This window comes from Pithys albifrons, chromosome 22 (assembly GCF_047495875.1).
Source record: "Pithys albifrons albifrons isolate INPA30051 chromosome 22, PitAlb_v1, whole genome shotgun sequence".
Lineage (NCBI taxonomy): Eukaryota > Metazoa > Chordata > Aves > Passeriformes > Thamnophilidae > Pithys > Pithys albifrons.
Genome location: NC_092479.1, coordinates 9,522,477 through 9,544,044, shown reverse-complemented (window position 1 = coordinate 9,544,044; position 21,568 = coordinate 9,522,477). Strand labels below are relative to the sequence as shown.

At 55.4% G+C, this 21,568-nt stretch overlaps 1 protein-coding gene across 2 annotated transcripts; it reads right to left on the bottom strand.

Annotated features, from left to right (window-relative positions):
• Positions 1-6,292: 6,292 nt before the first annotated feature.
• On the bottom strand, positions 6,293-20,262 carry TMEM51 (transmembrane protein 51). 2 transcript variants are annotated; one of them, XM_071575704.1, is made up of 6 exons: positions 20,228-20,262; positions 19,702-19,883; positions 18,969-19,043; positions 18,006-18,068; positions 8,560-9,019; positions 6,293-7,425 (listed from the first exon to the last, which is right to left on the bottom strand). In XM_071575704.1, the coding sequence occupies exons 5-6, from the start codon at positions 8,907-8,909 to the stop codon at positions 7,026-7,028; spliced, it is 750 nt and encodes a 249-aa protein (XP_071431805.1). In that variant the 5' UTR covers positions 8,910-9,019; positions 18,006-18,068; positions 18,969-19,043; positions 19,702-19,883; positions 20,228-20,262; the 3' UTR covers positions 6,293-7,025. The 2 variants fall into 2 exon arrangements, with proteins under 2 accessions (XP_071431805.1, XP_071431804.1); XM_071575703.1 differs by lacking the exons at positions 18,006-18,068; positions 18,969-19,043; positions 19,702-19,883; positions 20,228-20,262 and adding an exon at positions 16,690-16,764.
• Between the last annotated feature and the right edge of the window lie 1,306 nt (positions 20,263-21,568).

The window sequence follows — 21,568 nt, the reverse complement described above, 5'->3', positions numbered from 1 at the left end:
TCTCTGGAGGTCCCTGGGGGGCATCTCGTGATCTCTGGGCGGTCTATGGGGGTCCCTGGGGGGTCCCTGAGGGTCTCTGGGGGTGTCTGGGAGTCTTTGGGGGTGTCTGAGGGTCCCTGGGGGGTCTCTGGGAGTCTCTGGGGGTGTCTGGGGATTTCTGGGGGGTCCGAGGGGATCCCCAGGGGAGTTCTTTGGGGGTCCCAGGGGGGTCTCTGGTGGATCTTTGAGGGTTTCCTGTGGGTCCCTGGGGGATCTCTGAGAGTCTCTGGGGGTCTCTGTGAGTCTCTGGGGATGTCTGAGGGTCCCTGGGGGGTCTCTGGGAGTCTCTGGGGGTGTCTGGGGGTCCCTGGGGGGTCCGAGGGGATCCCCAGGGGAGTTCTTTGGGGGTCACAGGGGGGGTCTCTGGTGGATCTTTGAGGGGTTCCTGTGGGTCCCTGGGGGATCTCTGAGAGTCTCTGGGGGTCTCTGTGAGTCTCTGGGGTTGTCTGAGGGTCTCTGGGGGTCTCTGGGAGTCTCTGGGGGTGTCTGGGGGTCCCTGGGGGGTCCCAGGAGATCCCCAGGGGAGTTCTTTGGGGATCACAGGGGGGGTCTCTGGGGATCTGTGGGGGTCCCTAGGGGGAACCTGGGGGTCCCTGTGGGGTCTCTGGGGGATCTCTGAGAGTCTCTGGGGGTCCCTGGAGGGGTCTGGGGGTCTCTGGGGTCATCTGAGGGTCCCTGGCGGGTGTCTGGGGGTCTCTGGGGGTCCCTGGGGGGTCTCGGCGTGTGTCTGGGAGTCCCTGGAGGTCTCTGAGAGTCTCTGGGGGGTCTCTGGGGGTCCCTGCGGGTCTCTGGGGTATCTGGGGGTCCCTGGAGGGGTCTGGGGGTCTCTGGGGATCTCTGGGGGCATCTGAGTGTTCCTGGCGGGTGTCTGGGAGTCCCTGGGGGTCCCTCAGGGGTCTCTGCGGGTCCCTGAGGGGTCTCTGGGAGTTTCTGGGGTCCCCTGGGAGTCTCTGGGGGTGTCTGGGGGTCTGTGGGGGTCCTTGGGCGGTCCCTGGTGATCTATGGAGGGTCTCTGGGGGACCCTGGGGGGTCTCGGCGGGTGTCTGGGAGGCCCTGGAGGTCTCTGAGAATCTCTGGGGGGGTCTCTGGTGGTCCCTGGGGGGTCTCTGGGGCTTTCTGGTGGTCCCTGGGGGGTCCGTGGGGGTCTCTGGGGGTCTCTTGGAGGTCTCTGAGGGTTTCTGGGAGTCTCTGGGGTGTCTGGAAGTCTCTGGGGGTCCCTGAGGGGTCTCTGCGGGTCCCTGAGGGGTCTCTGGGAGTTTCTGGGGGCCCCTGGGAGTCTCTGGGGGTCTGCGGGGGTCCTTGGGTGGTCCCTGGTGATCTATGGGGAGTCTCTGGGGGTCCCTGGGGAGTCCCAGTGGGCTCTCTGGGGGTCCTTGGGGGGTCTCTGAGAGTCTCTGGGGGTCTCTGGGGGGCTCCCTGGGGGTCCCTGGGGGTCCGTGGGGGCGTCTGGGAGTCCCTTGGGGGTGTCGGGGGAGTCTATGGGGGTCCCTGGGGTGTCTGGGGGTCTCTGACAGACTCTGGGGCGTCTCTGGGGGAAACTGGGGGAAACGGGGTTCTCTGGGAGATCTCTGTAGCTTCCTGAGGGACCCTGGGTGTCCCTGGGAGTGTCTGGGAATCTCTGGGGTCTCTGGGGGTCCCTGGGGGGTCCCTGGGTGGGTCTCTGGGGGTGTCTGGGGTCCCCAAGGAGGTAGTCCATGGGGCGACACCTCGGGCCCCGAGGCTCCCCAAGGGCGTGCTGGCCGAGGGGCGACACCTTGGGCGCCGGGGTTCCCCGAGGGGGTGTTGCCGAGGTGCGACACCTCGGGCGCCGGGGCTCCTCGAAGGGGGGGTTCCCGAGGGACGACATTTTGGGCACCGGGGGTCCCCAAGGGAGGTTCCCGAGGGCCGACATTGCTGGGCTGTGGGCAATGGGGGTCCCTGAGTTCCCCAGGCACCCCCTAACCACTCTTACCTCCCCTTACCTCCCTGTGACTCCTCTGAGACCCACGATCCACTGTGAGACCCCCCTCATTTCTCTCTGACTTCTCCTGGATCGCTTTGGACCCTCCTGAACTCCCCTGGACCCCCCTGAATCCCCCTTGGACTTTCCTGAACTCTCTTGGACCACCTTGCACCACCCCCCAGCCCCCCTTGACACTCTCAAAAACCTTGGACCCTCTTGAATCACACTTGGACTCCCCTGGACCCCTCCAAACCCCCTGAAGCCCCCTGGACCCCTCTCAAACCTGCCTGGGACCCCTTGAACCCTCCTTAGACCCTTCTGGACCCCTTCGAACCTTTCTGGACACCTCTGAGACTCCCCTGGACACTCCTGGACCCCCCCCCCAAAATCCCCTGGACCCTCTGAATCTCTCCTGGACCCCCTTGGACCCCTGTGAAACCCCCTTCCACTCCCTTAAAACCCCCTGAATCTTCCTGAACATTCCTGGACCACCTTGAATCCTCCTAGGGCCCCCATGGACCACCCCCTCATACCCCCAGGGAAAACTCCTGGACCCTCCTGGACCAACTTGAACTCTCCTGGACCCCCCAAAACGCTTTGGACCCCTCTGGACCCCCCTGGGCCCTCTCGGACTTCCCTGGACGTCCCATGTCCCCTGCATGTCCCCCCATAGCCTTCCCATGTCCCCAATGTTCCCCCCATGTTTCCTCCATGTCCCCTGCGTCCCCCATGTCCACCCCATCTCCCTCATGTCCTCCCCATGTCCCCTCGATGTACCCCCATGTCCCCCTGATGTCCCCCCATGTCCTCCCCGTGTCCTCCCCCCATGTCCTCCCCTTGTCCCCCCATGTCCCCCCAATGTATGTCACTCCATGGCCTCCCAAGACACGCAGCTGCCAGCACAGGACACACACAAATCCCTCCGAAATTCTGGAACACGACATTCCTCTGCAGGGCTGAAAACAAGACGGGGAGGCTTTTTTCCTTTCTGTAGGTGGACTAATGCCCCCAAAACCAGGGAGCTGGGACAGTGGCTGCTCCCTGCACTCTGCTGCACTTTCCACAGCTCCTTCGTTGACTTCCTGGTGGATTTGTGCATCCTCTGAAGGTGCCACTTCTCTGCAAAGCAACTCAGCAAATCCCTTCAGTTTGATTTGTTTCCAGATTTTTCTCCCTAGCACCACAGAGCTCAAAAAGGAAATCAGAAAACCAGGAAAAAACCCCAAAGAACAAAAAATCGCACCGTGCCAACCCCCAGCTCCTCCCACAAAGCTCAAGGGGTCCCATGTGTGTCCCCGCCACCTCCAGCTGGCCACCAGGCCCCCAGAGCTGAGGGAAATCTGAGCAAATACTGAGAAACCGCCTTTGCTGAGCACACTCACCACTGCAGTCCTTCAGGCTTTGCAAGAGTCTGTAGGGATCAGACCCCAATTCCAATCCCTGACTACCTTTCTAACAGGTTTTGTTAGACACACACTGGGTGGTCACTCCAAGAACAGCACACAGAGACTGCACAAGGCATTACAGGATTGCCACGAAGAACAGAAGTACCTTTTCTTTTGCATGGTTTTTCCTCTGCAATAACTATTGACTGGTTTGGTTCCTACTGGATATTTCCCTTGAGGATTCAGGGCCCTCTGGTGAGGTGGGGTTGTTTAGGGCTGATCCTCACAGGCCCAGACCAAACCCAGCCACCCCATCACTGCTGCACGTGGGAGCAGATGGAAATCTCAATACAGCACATAAATGCTTCCCTTCCCTACTACTCAGTCTTTCCTTACAGATGCAAGGAGCAGATTTACTCCATCCTTTGCAGGGACTTGCTTAACTCCTGGCACTGTCCCTGTCCCAGGGAAGCTGCACTAGGATTGTGGGTCTGGGTCCTCTCCAGGCACAATGCAGCTGCTCATATTAACAGCATCAGCAATGCCCTCATTTTTTAGCAGGTCAAACTGCCGAGATACAATCCCAAGAAAAGCAATTCTTTTCCAGATTGTCACTGCATTCAGGCTGGTGCTCACCATGCACAGAGAGAGCAGCACAGACACAGCTGAGGGCTCAGGGACACTCAGCATGCACAGACAGAGCAGCACAGACACAGCTGAGGGCTCAGGGACACTCAGCATGCACAGAACCTGCAGCACAGACACAGCAGAGGGCTCAGGGACACTCAGCATGCACTGAACCTGCAGCACAGACACAGCAGAGGGCTCAGGGACACTCAGCATGCACTGAACCTGCAGCACAGACACAGCAGAGGGCTCAGGGACACTCAGCATGCACAGAACCTGCAGCACAGACACACCTCAGGGCTCAGGGACACTCAGCATGCACAGACAGAGCAGCACAGACACAGCAGAGGGCTCAGGGACACTCAGCATGCACAGAACCTGCAGCACAGACACACCTCAGGGCTCAGGGACACTCAGCATGCACAGAACCTGCAGCACAGACACACCTCAGGGCTCAGGGACACTCAGCATGCACAGAACCTGCAGCACAGACACACCTCAGGGCTCAGGGACACTCAGCATGCACAGAACCTGCAGCACAGACACACCTCAGGGCTCAGGGACACTCAGCATGCACAGAACCTGCAGCACAGACACACCTCAGGGCTCAGGGACACTCAGCATGCACAGAACCTGCAGCACAGACACACCTCAGGGCTCAGGGACACTCAGCATGCACAGAACCTGCAGCACAGACACAGCTGAGGGCTCAGGGACACTCAGCATCCACAGAACCTGCAGCACAGACACAGCTGAGGGCTCAGGGACACAGCATGGAGAGAACATGTAGTAGAGGCAGAGCAGAGGGCTCAGAGACACCCAAATCCCAGCTCTCACGGGCACATTCTAAACACACCTGAGGCAATAGTTCCATCAGCACCTGAAATTCCCAGCTCCCTGGGCCCTGCACTGCTCATCCAAACACTCAGAGCAATCTTAGCTTGGCTCACAAACTCTCTGTTCCCAGACAGAAACATGACCTGACGGGACACAGCTCGGGCACCACAGTTCCTCTCATTCCTGGTGCCCTGCAAAGCCACAGGAAATACAGTCCCTCAGATCCTGCACCTCTGACCATGACGACACCTGCAGCTTGCACTGGATCCCAGGGACCTGCACAAGTGTGTTCACATGAGCACAAGTTCATGGCTCCCAAAATTTGAGGGCCCCTCCCAAAAATTGGAGTCCCCCTCCCCAAAACTGGAGTGGCGCTTTCCCCAAATTTCGGGTGTCCCTCACCAAAATTTGAATGCCCCTCCCCAAAATTTGAGTGCCCCATTCCCCAATTTATGAGTGCCCCTCCCTCAATTTTTGAGTGCCCCTCCTGTAATTTTTTAGGGCCCCTCCCATAATTTTTGAGTGCCCAGTGCCACCATGAGTATCACCATCAGTGTCACCATCAGTGCCACCATGAGTGTCACTATCAGTGTAACCATCAGTGTCACAATCAGTGTCACCTCAAGGCCACCCTTGTTGTCTCATCAATGTCCCCATCATGCTGGTGCTATTCTCTGCCCAAGGCCACCACGTCCCCTCTCCCCTCTCCCCCCCCCCGCCGCCAGTGTCCCTCTGGTGTCCCCGTCACTGTCCCCTGTCCCCATGCCCTCCACCCCCAATGTCACTGTCCCCAGTCCCCGTGGTGGCACTGCTCCATCTGGTGCCAGGGGGTGACCTTGGGAGGGGACAACAAACACGGCACGGGGGTGGGGGGGGGAGGGGGCACGGGGTAGAGGTAGGGGCAACCACTGGGGGGGCCCCCCCCAAACACCTGAGGAACTCCCACACACCTGTGGGTCCCTTCTGGGGGGTCCTGGACACACCTGAGCCCCTCCCCACCTGAGTGCCTCCCTCACCTGGGTGTGCCCCCCTGGACACACCTGAGCCCCCCCCAAGGCACACCTGAGCTTCTTCCCCACCCCTACCCTAGTCCTTGGGGGGCGAGGGGGGGGTCAGGGTAGGGTTGGGGTTAGGATTTAGGGGGTTCCAAGTGGGCACGGGGGGGGGGGGGCTTGGTGTCCTTTTCCAACCTAAATGTGATTCTATTATTCTATGATGCCATCAATATCAGCGTCACACCAACAAAGCCACCTCCACATACCTCTGAGACAATCCAAGGGAGTCTGTGGATGGATGCGCTGATGACTTTGTGACCGATGGCTTTGCTGGAAGCCCAGGAGGCAGTGGGGATCCAGGATGCCCATGGAGCATCTGCCTTACAACAGTCGATGGGTTATAAACCTTGGGAAGGACCAACAGCTCAAGAGTGCGCACACACAAACGCAATGTACAAAACGTTTATTCAGCCCAAGTCTGCTCACACAGGATGCTCAGCGGTGGTCTCACCCTGTACCCCTGGCACTGGTGCAGCTCCCAACCTCCCCAAGTTACGCCCTCGCCTTGAACAGAGCACAAAACACAACAGGGAAAGCAACTGAGGAAGGAAATCCATCCTCTCCCCAAGGAGCCTGGGGGCCCTTTCAGCTGCTTCCCACCAGCAAGCAGAGACCTTGGCAGGAGTCAGGCCTGGCCCCGTGCCACTAGCCCAGCCCAGCCCAGCTGGGAGTTGGGGAAAGCTGTGGTGCTGCTCTGGCAACATGCTTTCCCTTCCTCAGAAAGAAAAGACACCCAAGTAAAGGAACATTTTGCTTTTCCACTTGGAAGATCCTTCTTAAGTATCAGGTTGGTGGCTTGGAAAAGTCTTGCAGGTGAGAGGCAGAGGAGGTGAGAGGATGCATCAGGTGGTCTTACATCAAACACAAGGGACACATTTGGTACATCCAGCCTTCATTTGCTTCAGAGCAGCAGAACTTGTGGCATTCAAGCTTCTTTCCCCACAGTTGTTTGTAAAACCCAGTCCCAGGGAAAAGGTGTCCCATTCTCAAGTTGCAGTGCTATCACACCCATCATGTCCTCCACGTGGCAGCTTCCAGGGAGCCCTGGTTGCTTCTGCACCCACAGACCGAGCCCCTCTTGGCCCAGTGGGTTTATAAAAACCATCAACCCAACAGCATCATAGATTCCTCTTTTTCTTTTTAAGGCATTTGCTGGCTCACTGGTGCTTTGTCCTGGATCTCCTCGTACTTGGGCGGAGGGGTGAGGGGTTCTATCGTGATAGGGACAATGCTGTTCCCCTGATCCAGGTTTAGCCTGATGTCCTTCAGGTGCATCTTCTCTGACTTGATCCTCCGGACCTTCAGTGGCTTCAGGCGCTTGCTGAGGCGGGAGTTGTGCCGGCTGGGCTGTCTCTCCACTCCTGCACCTCCTGGAGCATGGCTGCTCTCATCCAGCCCTGTCAGCGACTCATAGGAGGGTAGGGACATGCTCAGCCTGTTGCTCCTGTCCAAGTCTCTGGGCTCCGAGTAGCCCGTGTTCATCACCTCCTCATAGCTGGGCACATAGTACTGGGAAGATACGTCTTCATCCTCTTCTTGACTAGAGGGGAAAGAGATAAGACTGTAGGTAGAACATCATTTCAGCCTTGTTGTGGGTAGGGGATGGAGAGGAAAGAATAAAACTGCTCCACTCTCAAAACTTTAGCTAATTATTTGCCCAGCTACATTATATACCAACCTCTTTTAGCTTGACAGAACAAATCATGACCCCATCTATGTTCAGACACATTTTATTTCCTTATGACATACGTCCATCTCTGATCATCATCTTCTCTGCCTGCAAACCCTTTTTCTATTGCCCAGGAGTGAATTCTTCCCTCAAGAGAACACCATTTTCTCTCGTCCTCTCTCAAAAAGCAGTCAAAATACATTTGAAAGGGACATCACTTGTCTTTCGGGTTGGGTACCTTGAGGTTTTCTGCAAAGAGATTCAGCTCTGCACTATGCACAGGTAACTGTTCATCAATGCTTGCCCCTTTTTTGGCATTATGAAGTTACCTTTTCAACCTAATAACAAAAGTTAGTTTTCTGGGTGGATCTGCAGACCCTAAAACAGCCAGCAGAGCCATCATCCTCTCCTGCCCTGCTGCACCCCAAGTTGTCCCAGTGCCCCCCTGCCTCTGCACAGGGAACTGCACCAGTGTTTGTCCAGACTGTGCTTGCAGCATCAACCTTTGCTGTGCACGATGCAGTTCCCTGAGCAAACAGCAGAGCCCTGCAGACTTTCACTGGGTCTAAACTCCATGGTCAGTCTCCGAGGCTGCTGGGGACATTGGCTGCACTCACCAAGAGAGCACCTCTGGCTCTTCTCCTGCTCTCTGTGTTACCCATTACCCACAACCAAGTGTTCCCTCTCAGCACACTCCCATGTGCCAACTCAGCCAGGAGTGGCACATCTCAGCAACACTGGCCTGGCCACAGCTCTGTCTAGACCATGGTTTATACACCAACAAGGTTCCCTTCCACCTACATTCCTCCATAAGTACAGCTGGAGTCATTCTTTCCCATCTCCAGAATACATCAGAACCCTAAACCATCACATGTGCTTGTTTATTACAGCACACACTGCCATCAGCCTTCCTCTCCTTGATTCAGATCTCACTGAGCTACAGTAACAGCCTCTGGTTTCATTCCTACACCTGCTCCTGCTCCCTTTCTCCCTGGAGCACCTCACCTGTCCTCCTGCTGCGAGGGCTCTGCAGACACCTGGCGTTGAACATGCGCAATGGCGATGTCTTCGCTCTGCCTCTTCTTGTCCCGGATGTTGAGGCATATGGAGAGCAGGAGCAGGAGCAATCCCGCTCCCACCAACACGTATGCCACCGAGAAGGTCTTGCTCTTCAAGATGCCCCCAGAGCCACGGTCGGGTTTGCTGCTGTTTCCAGCATGGGCAGTGGGTTTTTCGGGGGGACCGAAGCCGGGGACGAGGTTCCAGACAGCCATGATGATGCCAAGGACGAGCATCCCCAGCCCGATGGCTGTCAGGGCATAGTGGGAGCCGTTGGCCCGGGACTGGGCCATCATTCCTGCTGCTGGATGGCTGGGCTGTCCCCTCCTCACAGCACTGCTCGGGGTGGGGGGGCTGCAGCCCTGTTAACATGTATGCGGCCCCCTCCGTGGGCAGGATGCGAGCTCTGGGAAGAGAAGGAAAGTGATGGTTAGTCCATGGCAAAATGCAAAGTCTGTGCAGCCACAGTAGCCATGATGACATTATTTCATCCATATAGCACTGGAAATCTCACACTGCTGTGCCCATGGTGAGCATGTTTGGATATAACAAGGCAGTCAGATCCTTTCTGGCCATTCATATCCCCATCTTTAGCTACTTTCTCAGCTGCAATAATCTCCAGCCTTTGTAAGAAATCAAATTACTGATGTTTGCTAAGGGCTTAGATGTCTTCACCAATGTCTTCACAGCAACAAAATGGCCACCAAAATCAACTTCAATAGCTGTTGTCAATGCAAAACAATCTGAAAATGCTCAGAAACACATCTCTAGCTGTACAGCTTCTCCCTTTCTCCACATTTGGGATAGAGCAGGGCTGCTCATGGCGCTGACTGCTTGCTCTGCAATGCCTTCCTGCCCAGAGAACAGAAACCAAAACTGCTTCTCTCCCAGCCAACCTGATCCTGTGGCTTCCTTAGGCTGCTGCCAGCAAGGGCTGCTGGGATGGTGAACCCTCATACGGCCACCACTGCACTTCAGGCCAGTGCTCATCCTCCCTGGAGTAATACACACACTGGTGGTGAGTGCCCTGGCTGCATCCTATGGGGATGTCTGAGCACTGGCATTCCCAACCACACAGCCACAGGTGGGAACTCCTGCCTTCACTGAATGCTTTCTGAGTTGCCAGGACCAGAGGTGCTTGATTTCCAAAAATAAACTCATGGAGCTGCATCTTCAGCCCGACCTCAGGTGCTGTGACCCACAGGTGAGCAACCTGGATCCCCACATCACAGCTCCCCCAACTCTGACCCAGCAAGCACCACAGCTTTATGGATGTGCCAAGACCATGCCAGGGATCTGTCCATCCCTTCCTGGCTTCTGGGTGCTGCCTTGGGCTCAAGGTGACCCTGGGCTGGGCAGCTGCAGGTGCTGTATCCATACCCCTGCACACACCCTTCAGCTCAAGCCTCATGCTCAAAAGCTGCATGTTTGCTTGTTTAGTTTGAGCACACGCCCAGTCTGCAGGTCAAGGGCCAGAACATAGCAGCATTCCCAGAAAACAGACCAGCTTCAGTACTAAAAGACATGCACACAAGCCTGGAGAGGAGGAATCTACAGAGAAACTTCCCTGCTCACCTCCTGTGCTGAGAATTGCTGGAGAGACTCCCACAGGGGTGTCCCAATCCCTCTGGACCCTGGAGGACCCCAGGTGGGTCCAGGCAGGGCAGTCTTGGCTCCTGTGGTTTGTCCGGGGTTATGAGACACATACATGAACCCTGCCCAAAGGGAGCCGCTGGCAGGCAGGATGGGCCAAGCCTGTTGTTCCTCGTGGCACAGCTCAGCACTGTGCCCAGCCTCAACACTGGGCTGCTGCCCTGTGTGCTCCTCAGGGAAGGCATCCCTTGACCCTGGATTTATTTCCATCCTAGTACGCAGCTGTTGAGGATATGGAAAACTGCACCTGAAATATCCTCACCAACATTCCAAGAGCCGTCCTCCCACCCAAGCTCTTCCAAGCCTGTCACTGGTGGTCCCAGCACTGACCTCTGCCCTCTCACACAAAGGTTTCATTCTCCACTTGTGCCCTGTGGTTTTTTTTCCTTACCTGTTGATCCAAACGAGTTCCCATCCTCATGGCAAACACAGTGGCCAGCCAGGAGTTCACTTGAGAACTGCTAGGATGGCCTTGGGGCAGGAAAATTGTGCTGCACCCAGGGTGGGCACAGAACACACACAAGGCTGGTTGCATTTATCTGTGGCGTCTAAACCTCTGTGCCTATTCACAGCCTCTGCGGCTTCCCTCAGGCACCTCAATCCTGAAGTGGCAGGATTTCAATTCCTACGTCACCTCAATGCCTGGAAGTTTTCCACAGATCCCTCATAGTACTACCTGGCAGCCCAGAAGGCTGATTAAAGCAGGTAACTTGTGATTCTAGTCTGTGTTTCCATACAATTAGCTGCTCTCCTGGCTTTCCAGAGCTGTTCCTGTCGCTGATCCAGCAGCAACTCTGGTGCCTTGACATCATGGCCAGAGAAGGGAGCTACTGCTGCCTTTGTCTTGGGTCCAGCATCCCCAGGGCTGTCTGGATGCTCATCCCTCAGTCATAGAATGCTTTGGGTGCGAAGGAACCCTAAAGGTCATCTTGTTCCAGCCCCTGCCATGGGCAGAGACAGCTTCACTATCTCAGGTTGCTCCAAGCCCCATTCAACCCAGCCTTGGACACTCCCAGGGACGGGGCAGCCACAGCTTCTCTGGGCAACCTGTGCCAGGGCCTCACCAACCTCACAGAGAAGAATTTCTTCCTAATATCACACCCAAATCATCCCTGTTTTACTTCAAAACCATCTCCCTCTATCCTTTCACAACAGGCCCTTCTAAAAAAGTTTGCTCCCAACAGGTGGGCAAGCAGTGTCTGAATGTCTCAAACTGCTTCAGCCCCCTTCCCCTTCCTTCTGGCCACAGCATGGGATACTTCCTGCAGACAGACCCCTGCATCCTGTCCCCCACACGCCCTGCCCTGGATTCTACACCAGGATCTTCAAATCATTGTATTCCAGAGGCACCGTTTCAAAGCCGGAGGGGTACCCACAGCTCCTCCAGGCTTCCTGCCCTAACCCTAACCCTCTCCCCAACTCCTGCAGGCTGCCAGAGCTCAGGGACGCTTCCAGACTTCTGTTGGGACATTTTCAAGTGTTAACTGGGTATAGGAGGGCTTGGGTGTCCTAGTTCAGCTGGAGGGACCAGCTAACCCTGTGTGGGGGTGATCAAACCTGTGTATTCCACCCCCTCTATTCATTCCCCAAGGACAATGGGCCATTAGCAGCAGCTGCCCAGGGAGCCATTATCACTTCACACCCAGCCTGAGGGGGGCGGAGCTGCTAATGGGCCATCAACAGCTCAACAACCCCTGGCTCCCAGAGTTAATCACCCATTGTGTGAGTCCCCGCCCAGGGGGAGGGACTGAGTGCTCCCTGAGGGTACATAAGTGGTGGGTAAGAAGACCTCGGGAACCTTCTCGTCGGATCCAGAGCAGCAGCAGGACCTCGACAGCAGGAGATCACCACTCTCGCCCAGACCACAGCCCTCGCCTGCACCAACAGGTTTTTTTCTTTTCCTCTTGCTCTGGACTTGGGGGAGCCACAGGGGTCTCAGCACAAGGGCAAACAAACCCCCCTTGGGTTTGTGCCCCAGGACACTGGGTTATACTGCTGGGGTTTTGTGAGTTGAAAGCAATTTCCCTTGTGTATCAGTGTTGTTATTGTAATATTATTATTAAATTTTAGCTCTGACTTATAATCTCTCTCGTGGTGAGTTCATTTTCCCTTGCTGGTTCACCTTCAAACCAGCACATTGGGATAAGCCCGTTCTCAGCACCTCACGCCGCCATGGCTGGATGGGCCCCAAGGTTTTGGCACAAGCACCCGTGGGAGCGGCAGCAGGGAGCACCTTGTCTTCCATGGGAGACAGACCTCTCCAAATGGGGTCAGCTCGGGATCGTGCTCCATATCCTGGTGCTCCCAGAGAAATGTCAGTCCCACTGGGCGACTCACAAGGAAGCCTGACACTCCATGCTGCCCACAGCATCACCCACACTCCTCTGCACTCCACAACCTTTGGATTTTTCCCTTCCCATGACATCACCCTCCTGCTCACGCTCCAGCAGTACCACCTTTGTCATGGGATCACGAGCGATGAGTCTGTAGTTCAGGGAACAGGTCAAACCCTGACACAGTCACCAGCCATGGGATGAGCTTCAGGGCTTCCTTGCTCCCGAGGAGTCATTGGAGCAAATCGCATGGCTCTCAGCACACCTCCATGGAGCAATGCATCCCCTCAGAGTTGCCTCCCAAAACCAGGGTGCGACTCCAGCACTAGCCATAAAGCACAAAACTGATGGTCTGAATCTGTCTTTTTTTTTTCCTAAACAAACCCATTCTCCAGCTATCCAAAAATCCCAGAGTCTCTTCTGTGTAAGATTAGAATGCTGTACCTTCATCCTCATGCTTCCACCCAGACAACCTGATCATTAACCCCCTTCCCTGCTAATTGCTGACCCCGACACATCCCCAGGAGCTGGTTCCTGCACTGGCCATAACCTCATGCTGAGCCCTCGTTACACAGGGGCACAACCCACCAGGAACACGAAACTCCACATGGGCTTGGAAAAGCAATGCTCAGATGTGGGTGGTATTTTCATAGGATACCAGAATGGTTTGGGTTCGAATGAACGTTAACGAGCACCTCGTTCCAACCCCTTGCCATGATTTCACTCTTTTTCTGGCCCTTCTTGCTTGCCCCTGTTACACCTGTCCCAGGAACAAGGATGTTTCTGGCCAGATGCAGCCCAGGGAATGTGGGGTATACCCTGAGAAATCCAGATGAGCCACAAAAAGCAGCATTGCTGCCGATTTAGCCAGTGTCTGATCTTTTGGACAAATCCCAGCCCATTTTAGGGCATCCCACCAGGAAACAGAAACCCAGAGACACAGTCCCATGCAGACCATCAGGGCTTTTCCACATTTTGCATACGCTTCCTGCCTAGAGCACAAAAGAATGCATCCACATCCACAGCTCCCGACATTCCCTGCAGACTTTTAATCGCTATTTAACTCCCTCTTTACCAGCGGTGCTTTCCTCAAACCCTGCCCAAGGCTCTCCCCGCTCTCGAGCTCCAGAGAGAGCCAGGGGCCCCGACTCTGCCACTTCCTGCAAAACAAAGGCGTCACAGGAAAGCCCATTCCCGGGCTCAGGATGCTGCAATCCCCCCAGCTGGCTGTAACCTCCACAGCCAGTTATGGCTGCAGGATAATAGTGCACACAAATAGGGCACACAAAACACACCAAACCCAAGCCATATGCATCTGCCTCTGCTGCATCCTTCAGAATTCCAGGAATTGCCAAGGGTTTCTGAAGTGGCAGGGATCACAGAAGACGCAGTAGCCATACTCCTGAGCTGTAATCATGACTCTGCAGCAGCCATTACCTTGACCTTTGCCACTGAGATATAAGAAACTGCCTTGCAGACTGTTTTCTCCCCATAATTGCATTATATCTGAGCGGTGCCTGCTGGAAAGTGGTAATGGACAGGGACAGAGAGTCCTTTTATGTTTGTGTTTCAGGACGTTGCCATTTATTTCTGGGCACAATGCTGCTGTGGGCACTGAGGCTGTGCTGGCACCAGCTCACGGCAGGTCAATGAGCCCTTGCTGTGTCCCAGCCACTGTGTGAACAGTGTCCTGTGGCTTTTCCTGAGCTCGGCTTAGGGAGGTAGTGCCAGCCTAATGCTTCCAGGCCTGGCCCTGCTAAACCAGGGATGGGGGTTTGAGGTGCTCACCTCTCTCCAGGGAGCTGAACTCCCTGTGTGCCTGGGCCTGGGAAAGCACACCCGCCTGGGAAAATCCCAGCACCTTCTCCTCCCTCCTTTCCTTTGGACACCAGTGTGCACCTCTGAGTTTAGATTTTATTTTTTTGTTTTTTTGTGAGATAATGCCACTCCTCCACAGCCTCCCTCCCGTTTTTGTTCTGAGACCTCTCCCCATCTCTGTGCTAGATAACATCCAGACAACACACTTTCCTCCAAAGCCTTTCAGCACTCAGAGACATTATCCGTCTGCCTTTTTGATGCCCTCTGAAGCCAAATCCAGCATTCCTGCTTCCTCACAGCCCTCCTAGAGTGCTTTAAGTAGCTCCTGTGACATCATGGCAGTCCCTGTAGCCTTATCTCCCCTTGCTGAAAACCACTATCCTGGCACATCACACTGCCATCGACCTCACCAGCACAGCCCTCCTCATGCTCAGATTGGATTTTCGACAACACCTTTTACCCCAACACAGCATCATCTCTCCCCATGCTTTTCCAAAAGGTTCTCCAACAAGTGTGACCCACAAAGAAAACCTGCTGTGGATGGCTAAGGAGCCCACAAGGCAGGAAGGGAGTGAGGAGTGATGCCAGGGGATGCCACACAGCCAAGTGACATGGAGCAGCTAGGCATAAAGCAGGAGTGTTTCACAGTGTGGGCACAGGTATTTTGGTAGGGATGGAGGTTTTCTGGGAATTATGTCACTACATGCCACCTGCACTGCTCATACAGGATATTCGGTTGCTTCCGCTGAGCCTTGACACCAGTTTCTGCCTGCTAAATACACTGGGAACAAGAAAAGCATGGAGCAGTACTGAGAGACAGACACATACCTGGGCTGCTGGAGGGATCCCTCCTCTCAGAGTCCTGCTGGAGTGCAGGCAGACATCCCTGCCCAGCCTTACCCCCTGGCATCTCCTCATGGCACTGCCATGGCACCAAACACTGACACTCAGCTCTCTTCAGGGCACCAATGGCCAAACATTCCTCCTTCCCCAGGCACTTGCCTTCTCAAGGGTTTTCCAACCTGTGTAACTTCACAGCTAAAATCAAAGGCATCTCCCATATTTCCGAGTCACCTCAGTCCAGGGCTGGGTTCACCAGCTCCACACCCACACATTCCTCGCTCACACCTGGGAGGGAGGTTTCCCTTTCTGGCCATCATGCCAAGATACCAACCCAGGGCTCTGGACGGCTGCAGGATGCTTGGATATGTTGTAGAGCGATGTGCTGTGGCTGCATCCCATCAGGCAGTGGCCAAGGTCTGCTCTAGAGAGCTTTAATCTGAAAAGCTAGGACCACACCTCTTGGTCCAGCTTCACCTCACTCAAGCTCCATGTTATGCAGAGGGGAGGGCAGCCCACCCTCCCTGCAACACACTCATGGAACCAATGGTTTCTGCTTACACATCCATGCTTCCCAACAAACCCAGCTGTGCTGGGTTTGGCAATGCTCGTCCTCATCATGGCACCTGCAAAAATCAAGTCCGTAGACAACCACCTGGGAGGCGCCTGTGGGTCTGCTGAACACCTCAAAGCTCCAGGCTGAGCTTAAGTAGGAACGTCATGATAGGAAGAGCTGAACGCCCACTGCCCAGCGCTCGGCTCATGGCCTGCCCGGCCCCAACCTGCCCTGCGCAAGTCTGCTGCTTCTTGGCTTTGTTTGCTTTCCTGGCTCACACACGGTCCCTGCACCTTCCCGGGGACGGACCTACCCGAGCCGGGAGCTCGTGATCTGTGTCAGTCCTGCCGGGCTGCCCTCCGTGGGACCTGGCTGCCTGATGGTTTTGGTATGGGGGTCACCTGGCATCTTCCTTGCTGCCGATCCTTCCCAAAACGACAGCCGCTTCTCGCTCTGAGCACGGCCACCCCCGGCACTCACAAGGGCTGAGGAGGTGCCCGAAGCCCACGCGTCACCAAAGGGTGACCCCAAGGCACGGTTTTTCCCCAAAGCCCGACGCTCCAACCCTCTAGTGCCCAGCTCCCTCTCTGGGGAAGATTCCCCCCGCTCTGGGGGTGTTTGCTCCAGCTTTGAGCGGTGTATCCCCCGCTTTGCTGGTGTTCCCCACACTCTGAAGGTGATCCCAGCCCAGATCGAGCCGGCCGCGACTCCGACGCCCTCCCAGTCCCCGGTCCCCGGTCCCCGTTCTCGGTGGGACCGAGCCCAGCCCGCTCGGCTCCCGACTCCCAGCGCTCCGGTGGGTCCCAGCCCGGCGATCCCGCCCCTGCTCGGCCCAGGGAGGTCCCGTCCGTTCCCGGCTCCCCCGGCCCCACGTACCTGCCCCGGCGCCGGCGGCAGCCGCGGTGGGTCCGAGCGGCGCGCGCTCCGCCCTCCCTGGCCCGGCCCTCCCGGGGCGGCGCTTCGCGGCCCGGCCCCGCCGCTCTCCGGGTCCGGGGTCCGGGTTGCGTTCCGGGAAAGCGGGAGCGGAACCGCCAGCTGCGAGGAGAGCCCTCCAAAACCAGCACAGAACCCCTCAAAGCCAAGTGCGGGTCCCAGATGGGGATGCCGATCGGGTCACCCCCTCGGAGCACTGTGCAGCCCCTGCTTGAAGCACCACAGTCCCCATCTCTAATAGAACCCCAAAATGGTTTGGGTTGGAAGGGAAAACTTAAGGATCATCGTATTCCACTCACTGCCGTAGGCAGGGACACCTTCCACTGGACCAGGTTGCTTCAAACCTTGTCCAGCGTGGCCTTGGACACTCCCAGGGATGGGGCAGCCACAGCTTCTCTGGGCACCCTGTGCCAGGGCCTGCCCACCCTCACATGGAAGGATTTCTTCCCAACATCTAACTAAAGTTTTTGGTTTTAATCTGCGGTTTAAAAGCCAGTTTGTGAGGGATCTGCATTGTGCAACCAGTTTGTGTGGAGCCTTTCCTCAATCCGTACCAAACTCTGCATTTTGAGGAACCCAAGCTGCCTGGGCTCATCACTCCATTCACCAAAGCCAAGCCAACATCTCTGAGAAGCCAGGCTTGTGCTCACAGGAAGCCTCCAAAGTGCTTTTTATCAGTCTGCTGCCTTCTAAGAACACTCCCAGTCAACCACCTGCTTGCTGGGAAGAGCTGTTCCAGGGATGGCCCTCACCATGGCTACTGGCCACATGCCTTGTCCTCAGAGCCAGACAGTCCGATGGTTTCCAGGCTGAACCACAGGGACCAGAGCTGAGCTTTGCAAAACGCGTTGCACCTAACACCGTATCCAGTGTCACCTCTCCCTGGATGCCATCCCAAGAACCGGGAAGCGTTTTTCACACCGACATAACAATAAACACCACCAAGGACTCTAATTCTGTCACAGAGGACGCTCAGGGTGGGTTTTTTCCCCAATCCAAGTGAAGAAGCCACATCAGTATGCTGCTGGACCAGCCACTGCAGTTTTTCCTGTACCTTAAGCCCGACAAGTTCTTGCAAAGGCAAAAGCCATCGTGAACACAACAAAGCTTGTCACATCTCCTGGTGTGACTCAGTGTGCCACAGCCCTGCCTCGGGGTCACCACTGTTGGGGATACTTGGAAAATCCCCCCTGCTTCCCTGCATCCCTCCCTACCAGCACAGTCCCGCATGGAGCCGACAGTGTTTTCCACTGACTCACCTGCCCCGGTGCATGGCAGTGATACTTTCCTCCTCTAATCAAAGGGCATTTCTCAGAGCCGTGCTATAAAAAGAAATAATTATTAAGCATAACTGCATATTTATCTTTCTTCCTCCTATGGATTGTTTTGCATTTTCCAGCTTGGCCATTGACTCAGGGAAATTCGCACCACTCCAAGCAAATTTCTCCCTCTCCTTCCCCACTTTCCTGTGTCAGACATAGACCTGTCATCCCCAGCAGCTCCGGCAGTTGGGAGCTGTAGCAGGGAATCATCTTCTTTATAGGAAAGCAGGGGGAACATGGACTTCACACACTCACTGCCACTGGTCCGGCACAGGGAGAGCTCCAAGCCAGGTCACCTCCCTGCAGAGAGTCCCTGAAGACCGTGAGCACAGAGGGGATATGCATAATGTGGCTTCTCAGGTTTCCACTCCAGAAAGCTGAATTTTGGCTAGAAATGGGCTTGGCAGTGGAGCAGGATCAAGGGAGGGGAGCTTGCTCAGACCACTTGGGTAGCTGCTAAGGCACCTGCCTTCCCCTTCCACACATTCCTCTGTGGGATAACGCATTCACATCCATCTCTCTCATTTGCCTTTCCAGATCCAGCAGCCATCCCAGTGTGAGAATTTATCTATGGCAGCTCAAATCCTCCCCTTGCACACTCCCTGCCCAGTCCAGGGCAGTCTGGGACCTCTCCAGGTGTTTATCCAGCTAGATATGCAGAATACAGAGCACAGGAATGCCAAGGAGGGAACTGCAGCCCCAGCAGATAACAAAAGGGCCTTTCAGAGGGGCATCTGATGCCTTGGTACATGTAGAGCTGCCAGGGGCTCACATTACCATGCCTTGGAGGTAGAAGTTGCTCACTGGCAGTTTTGTCTGCTTTTTCCTGTTCAAAGTTGCTCAGTATGTAAGTTAAAGTCACCACTGAAAGCCCAGCCGTGGCCCAGGATTCCTCCAAACCTTTTTAACAGTGAGCCAGAAGTGCTGCTTCATGTGACATGCTGCTCCTGGATACCCACAGCCAGATGGCTTGTCCTGAAAGCAGAAAAGCCCATCCCTGGGAGTCAAGTCAGGAGAGCCACCAGACTGCACGTATGTTATATTATTATATTACAAAGCCATGGAGTGGTAGGACAAGGGGTAGATCTAGATAAGATAGGAAGAAATTAGAAGAGGGTGGTGAGGAAGGATATCTATCTAGATCTAGATTAGGCAGGAAGAAATAGGAAGAGGGTGGTAAGGCCCTGGCACAGGTTGCCCAGAGAAGCTGTGGCTGCCCCATCCTTGGAATTGTTCAAGGCCAGGCTGGATAGAGCTTTGAGCAACCTGGTACAGTGGAAGGTGCCCGTGCACGTGGCAGGGGGTGGAACTGGATGGTCTTTAAGGTCCCCTCCAACCCAAGGTGTTCTGTGATTCTATGATTAGAGACAGACTTAGCTAATTAGCACCAGACATAAAGTATATACAATGTTATAATGGAACATTGTTAGAGCCTCAGCTTTGGCCCCCAGGATGAAAGTCCATCCCAGCCTGCTCTCTAATAGGCTCCCTCAGATCCCAGTACCCAGCCCACATGCACTGGTATCTATCTTCCTCATGCCTTAGTTTCTACACCCCAATTTAGAGAGTTCCTGCTGGGGCTGCAGGCTGGGAACCTGCCATGCAAATGGGAAAAAGGAGGAAAGTCAGCCACCTGGGAGGCATTTCCACAGGCTCACAAGTGGGAGGGTGCGACCAGCTGGCATCTCTTGGCAAGGTGAGGAGCCGGTGTCCCCGGAGGCTGCCAGGAAGTGGCGCAGAGGACAGCGGTTCCGGTACAACCAGTTTAACCACCGTGCCAGGTCACCGTCTGCGTTTCAAGCACACGTCTGCAACCTGGGAGATAGCATAAATAAAGCTGCTATGTTTAATAGTAATATAATAATAAGTAACCTGCTGCTTCCTCCTGGTGCCAGTCTAGGGGTGGCTGCATCACATCGGTGAAACTCTGGCTTGGTCAGGACTTGGGAATAGGAGATCCAGAGCTTGAGGATAACAGGGCTGGGAGAGAAGAGCTCCAGTGGTGGTGTGCACATGGGTATTTCAAAGAGCTGAGAAGAGGTTTAATGTAGCTTTTCAGAATTAGCAGCAGATGGTGAGAGAGGGGTTGTACCCAAGACTGGGAAAATGCTGGGAAATCACTCACCAGTGACAATAAAACTCCAAGAAAACCTTCTTACCTGGATACAGGGCCTGATCACAGCTCTAGTGTCGTGGTTGGATGGAGCAGAGTCACATAGTCTGTGCTGCTGCAGGTGCTTGTGGCAGTGTCAGGTCAGGGTAGTGGGAAGCCGAGGACAGGGGCTGACATGGGGACAGCTGCAGGGACAATGGCAGAGCAGGATTTCCCAAAGGATAACTGCATCAAGCGATGCTCTTGGGCATCCCCTGGGCTGTGCAGGTGAGGACTCAAAGGCATTCCAGCATTGGCTTCGTAGTTAAGAAGCAGCACTGGTAGAAGATACCTTCAGGAAAAACACGGAAATGGGTGAATTCATGACAGGCACATTCCAATTTTCAGCAATCCCGAGCAATAAACCAACATCCTCTGTGGCCACCCTTGACACCGGCATTTGGGGAGATGCCACCATCACCCACACTCTGTGACCAACCCCATCTCAACCCCCACCAACCTCCTGATGATTTATTCAGCTATCTAGGGTATACTGGTTTAGCTCTTTATCACCAAAAATCCAGCCTGAGACGGTGAGATCACCTGCTAAAGCCATGAGGTGAGTCAGTGCCAAGGCAGGAAACCTCTCAGACTCACCCCTGCTTTCCTGCTCTGACCTCTCAACCTCTGAGTCTCAGGTTACCCACCAGTGCCCAGCTGTGGCATGGCAGGTAAACATGGCTTTGGTTGTAACATCCCCCAGAGATGGTGCCAGGACCAGCATGGCTGGTTCACACACCAGTAAAGGGGTACTGGAGTCCTGGGCTGCCCCCTCTGCAGGGTAACCCAGCCATCCCCTCAACATAACACCCCATATCCTGACATGGCACTGGGATATTTTTCTTTCTCAGTCTCAAGTCCTCACTGTGAGCACCTGCACAACAATGTGCTTGATGCAAAGTGCATAAATATGGCAAGTCACACCTAAAATAAACAGACATGGGTCATAGAAACTCAGGACTGCTCACGTGGCGGCAGCAGCACAGCATCCAGCACAATGGGGACATGGCAGGGATGAGGTTGACTGAGGGGATGAAGCCAGGATGCAGTGGGGATGAGGCTGACATGTGAGGAGGATGCAGCAGGCATGAGGCTGACCAACAGGGAGGCAGCTGACTGAGGGAGGCAGGAGCCATGCAGCAGGGATGGGCTCCTGCAGCCTCCACTGCCAGGAAAATACAATACCCCTCCTCAGGCCAGGACATCACTCCCAGACATAAGGAATGAGGTCCCCTTTGCTTGCCATGGGGTGTGGCACTGGGCTAGGAGGTGACACTCTTGTCCCCCTGCCCAGTGTCCAGCACGGTCCCCACAGCACAGGGACAGAACTGGTGAGCAGCAGAAGCCT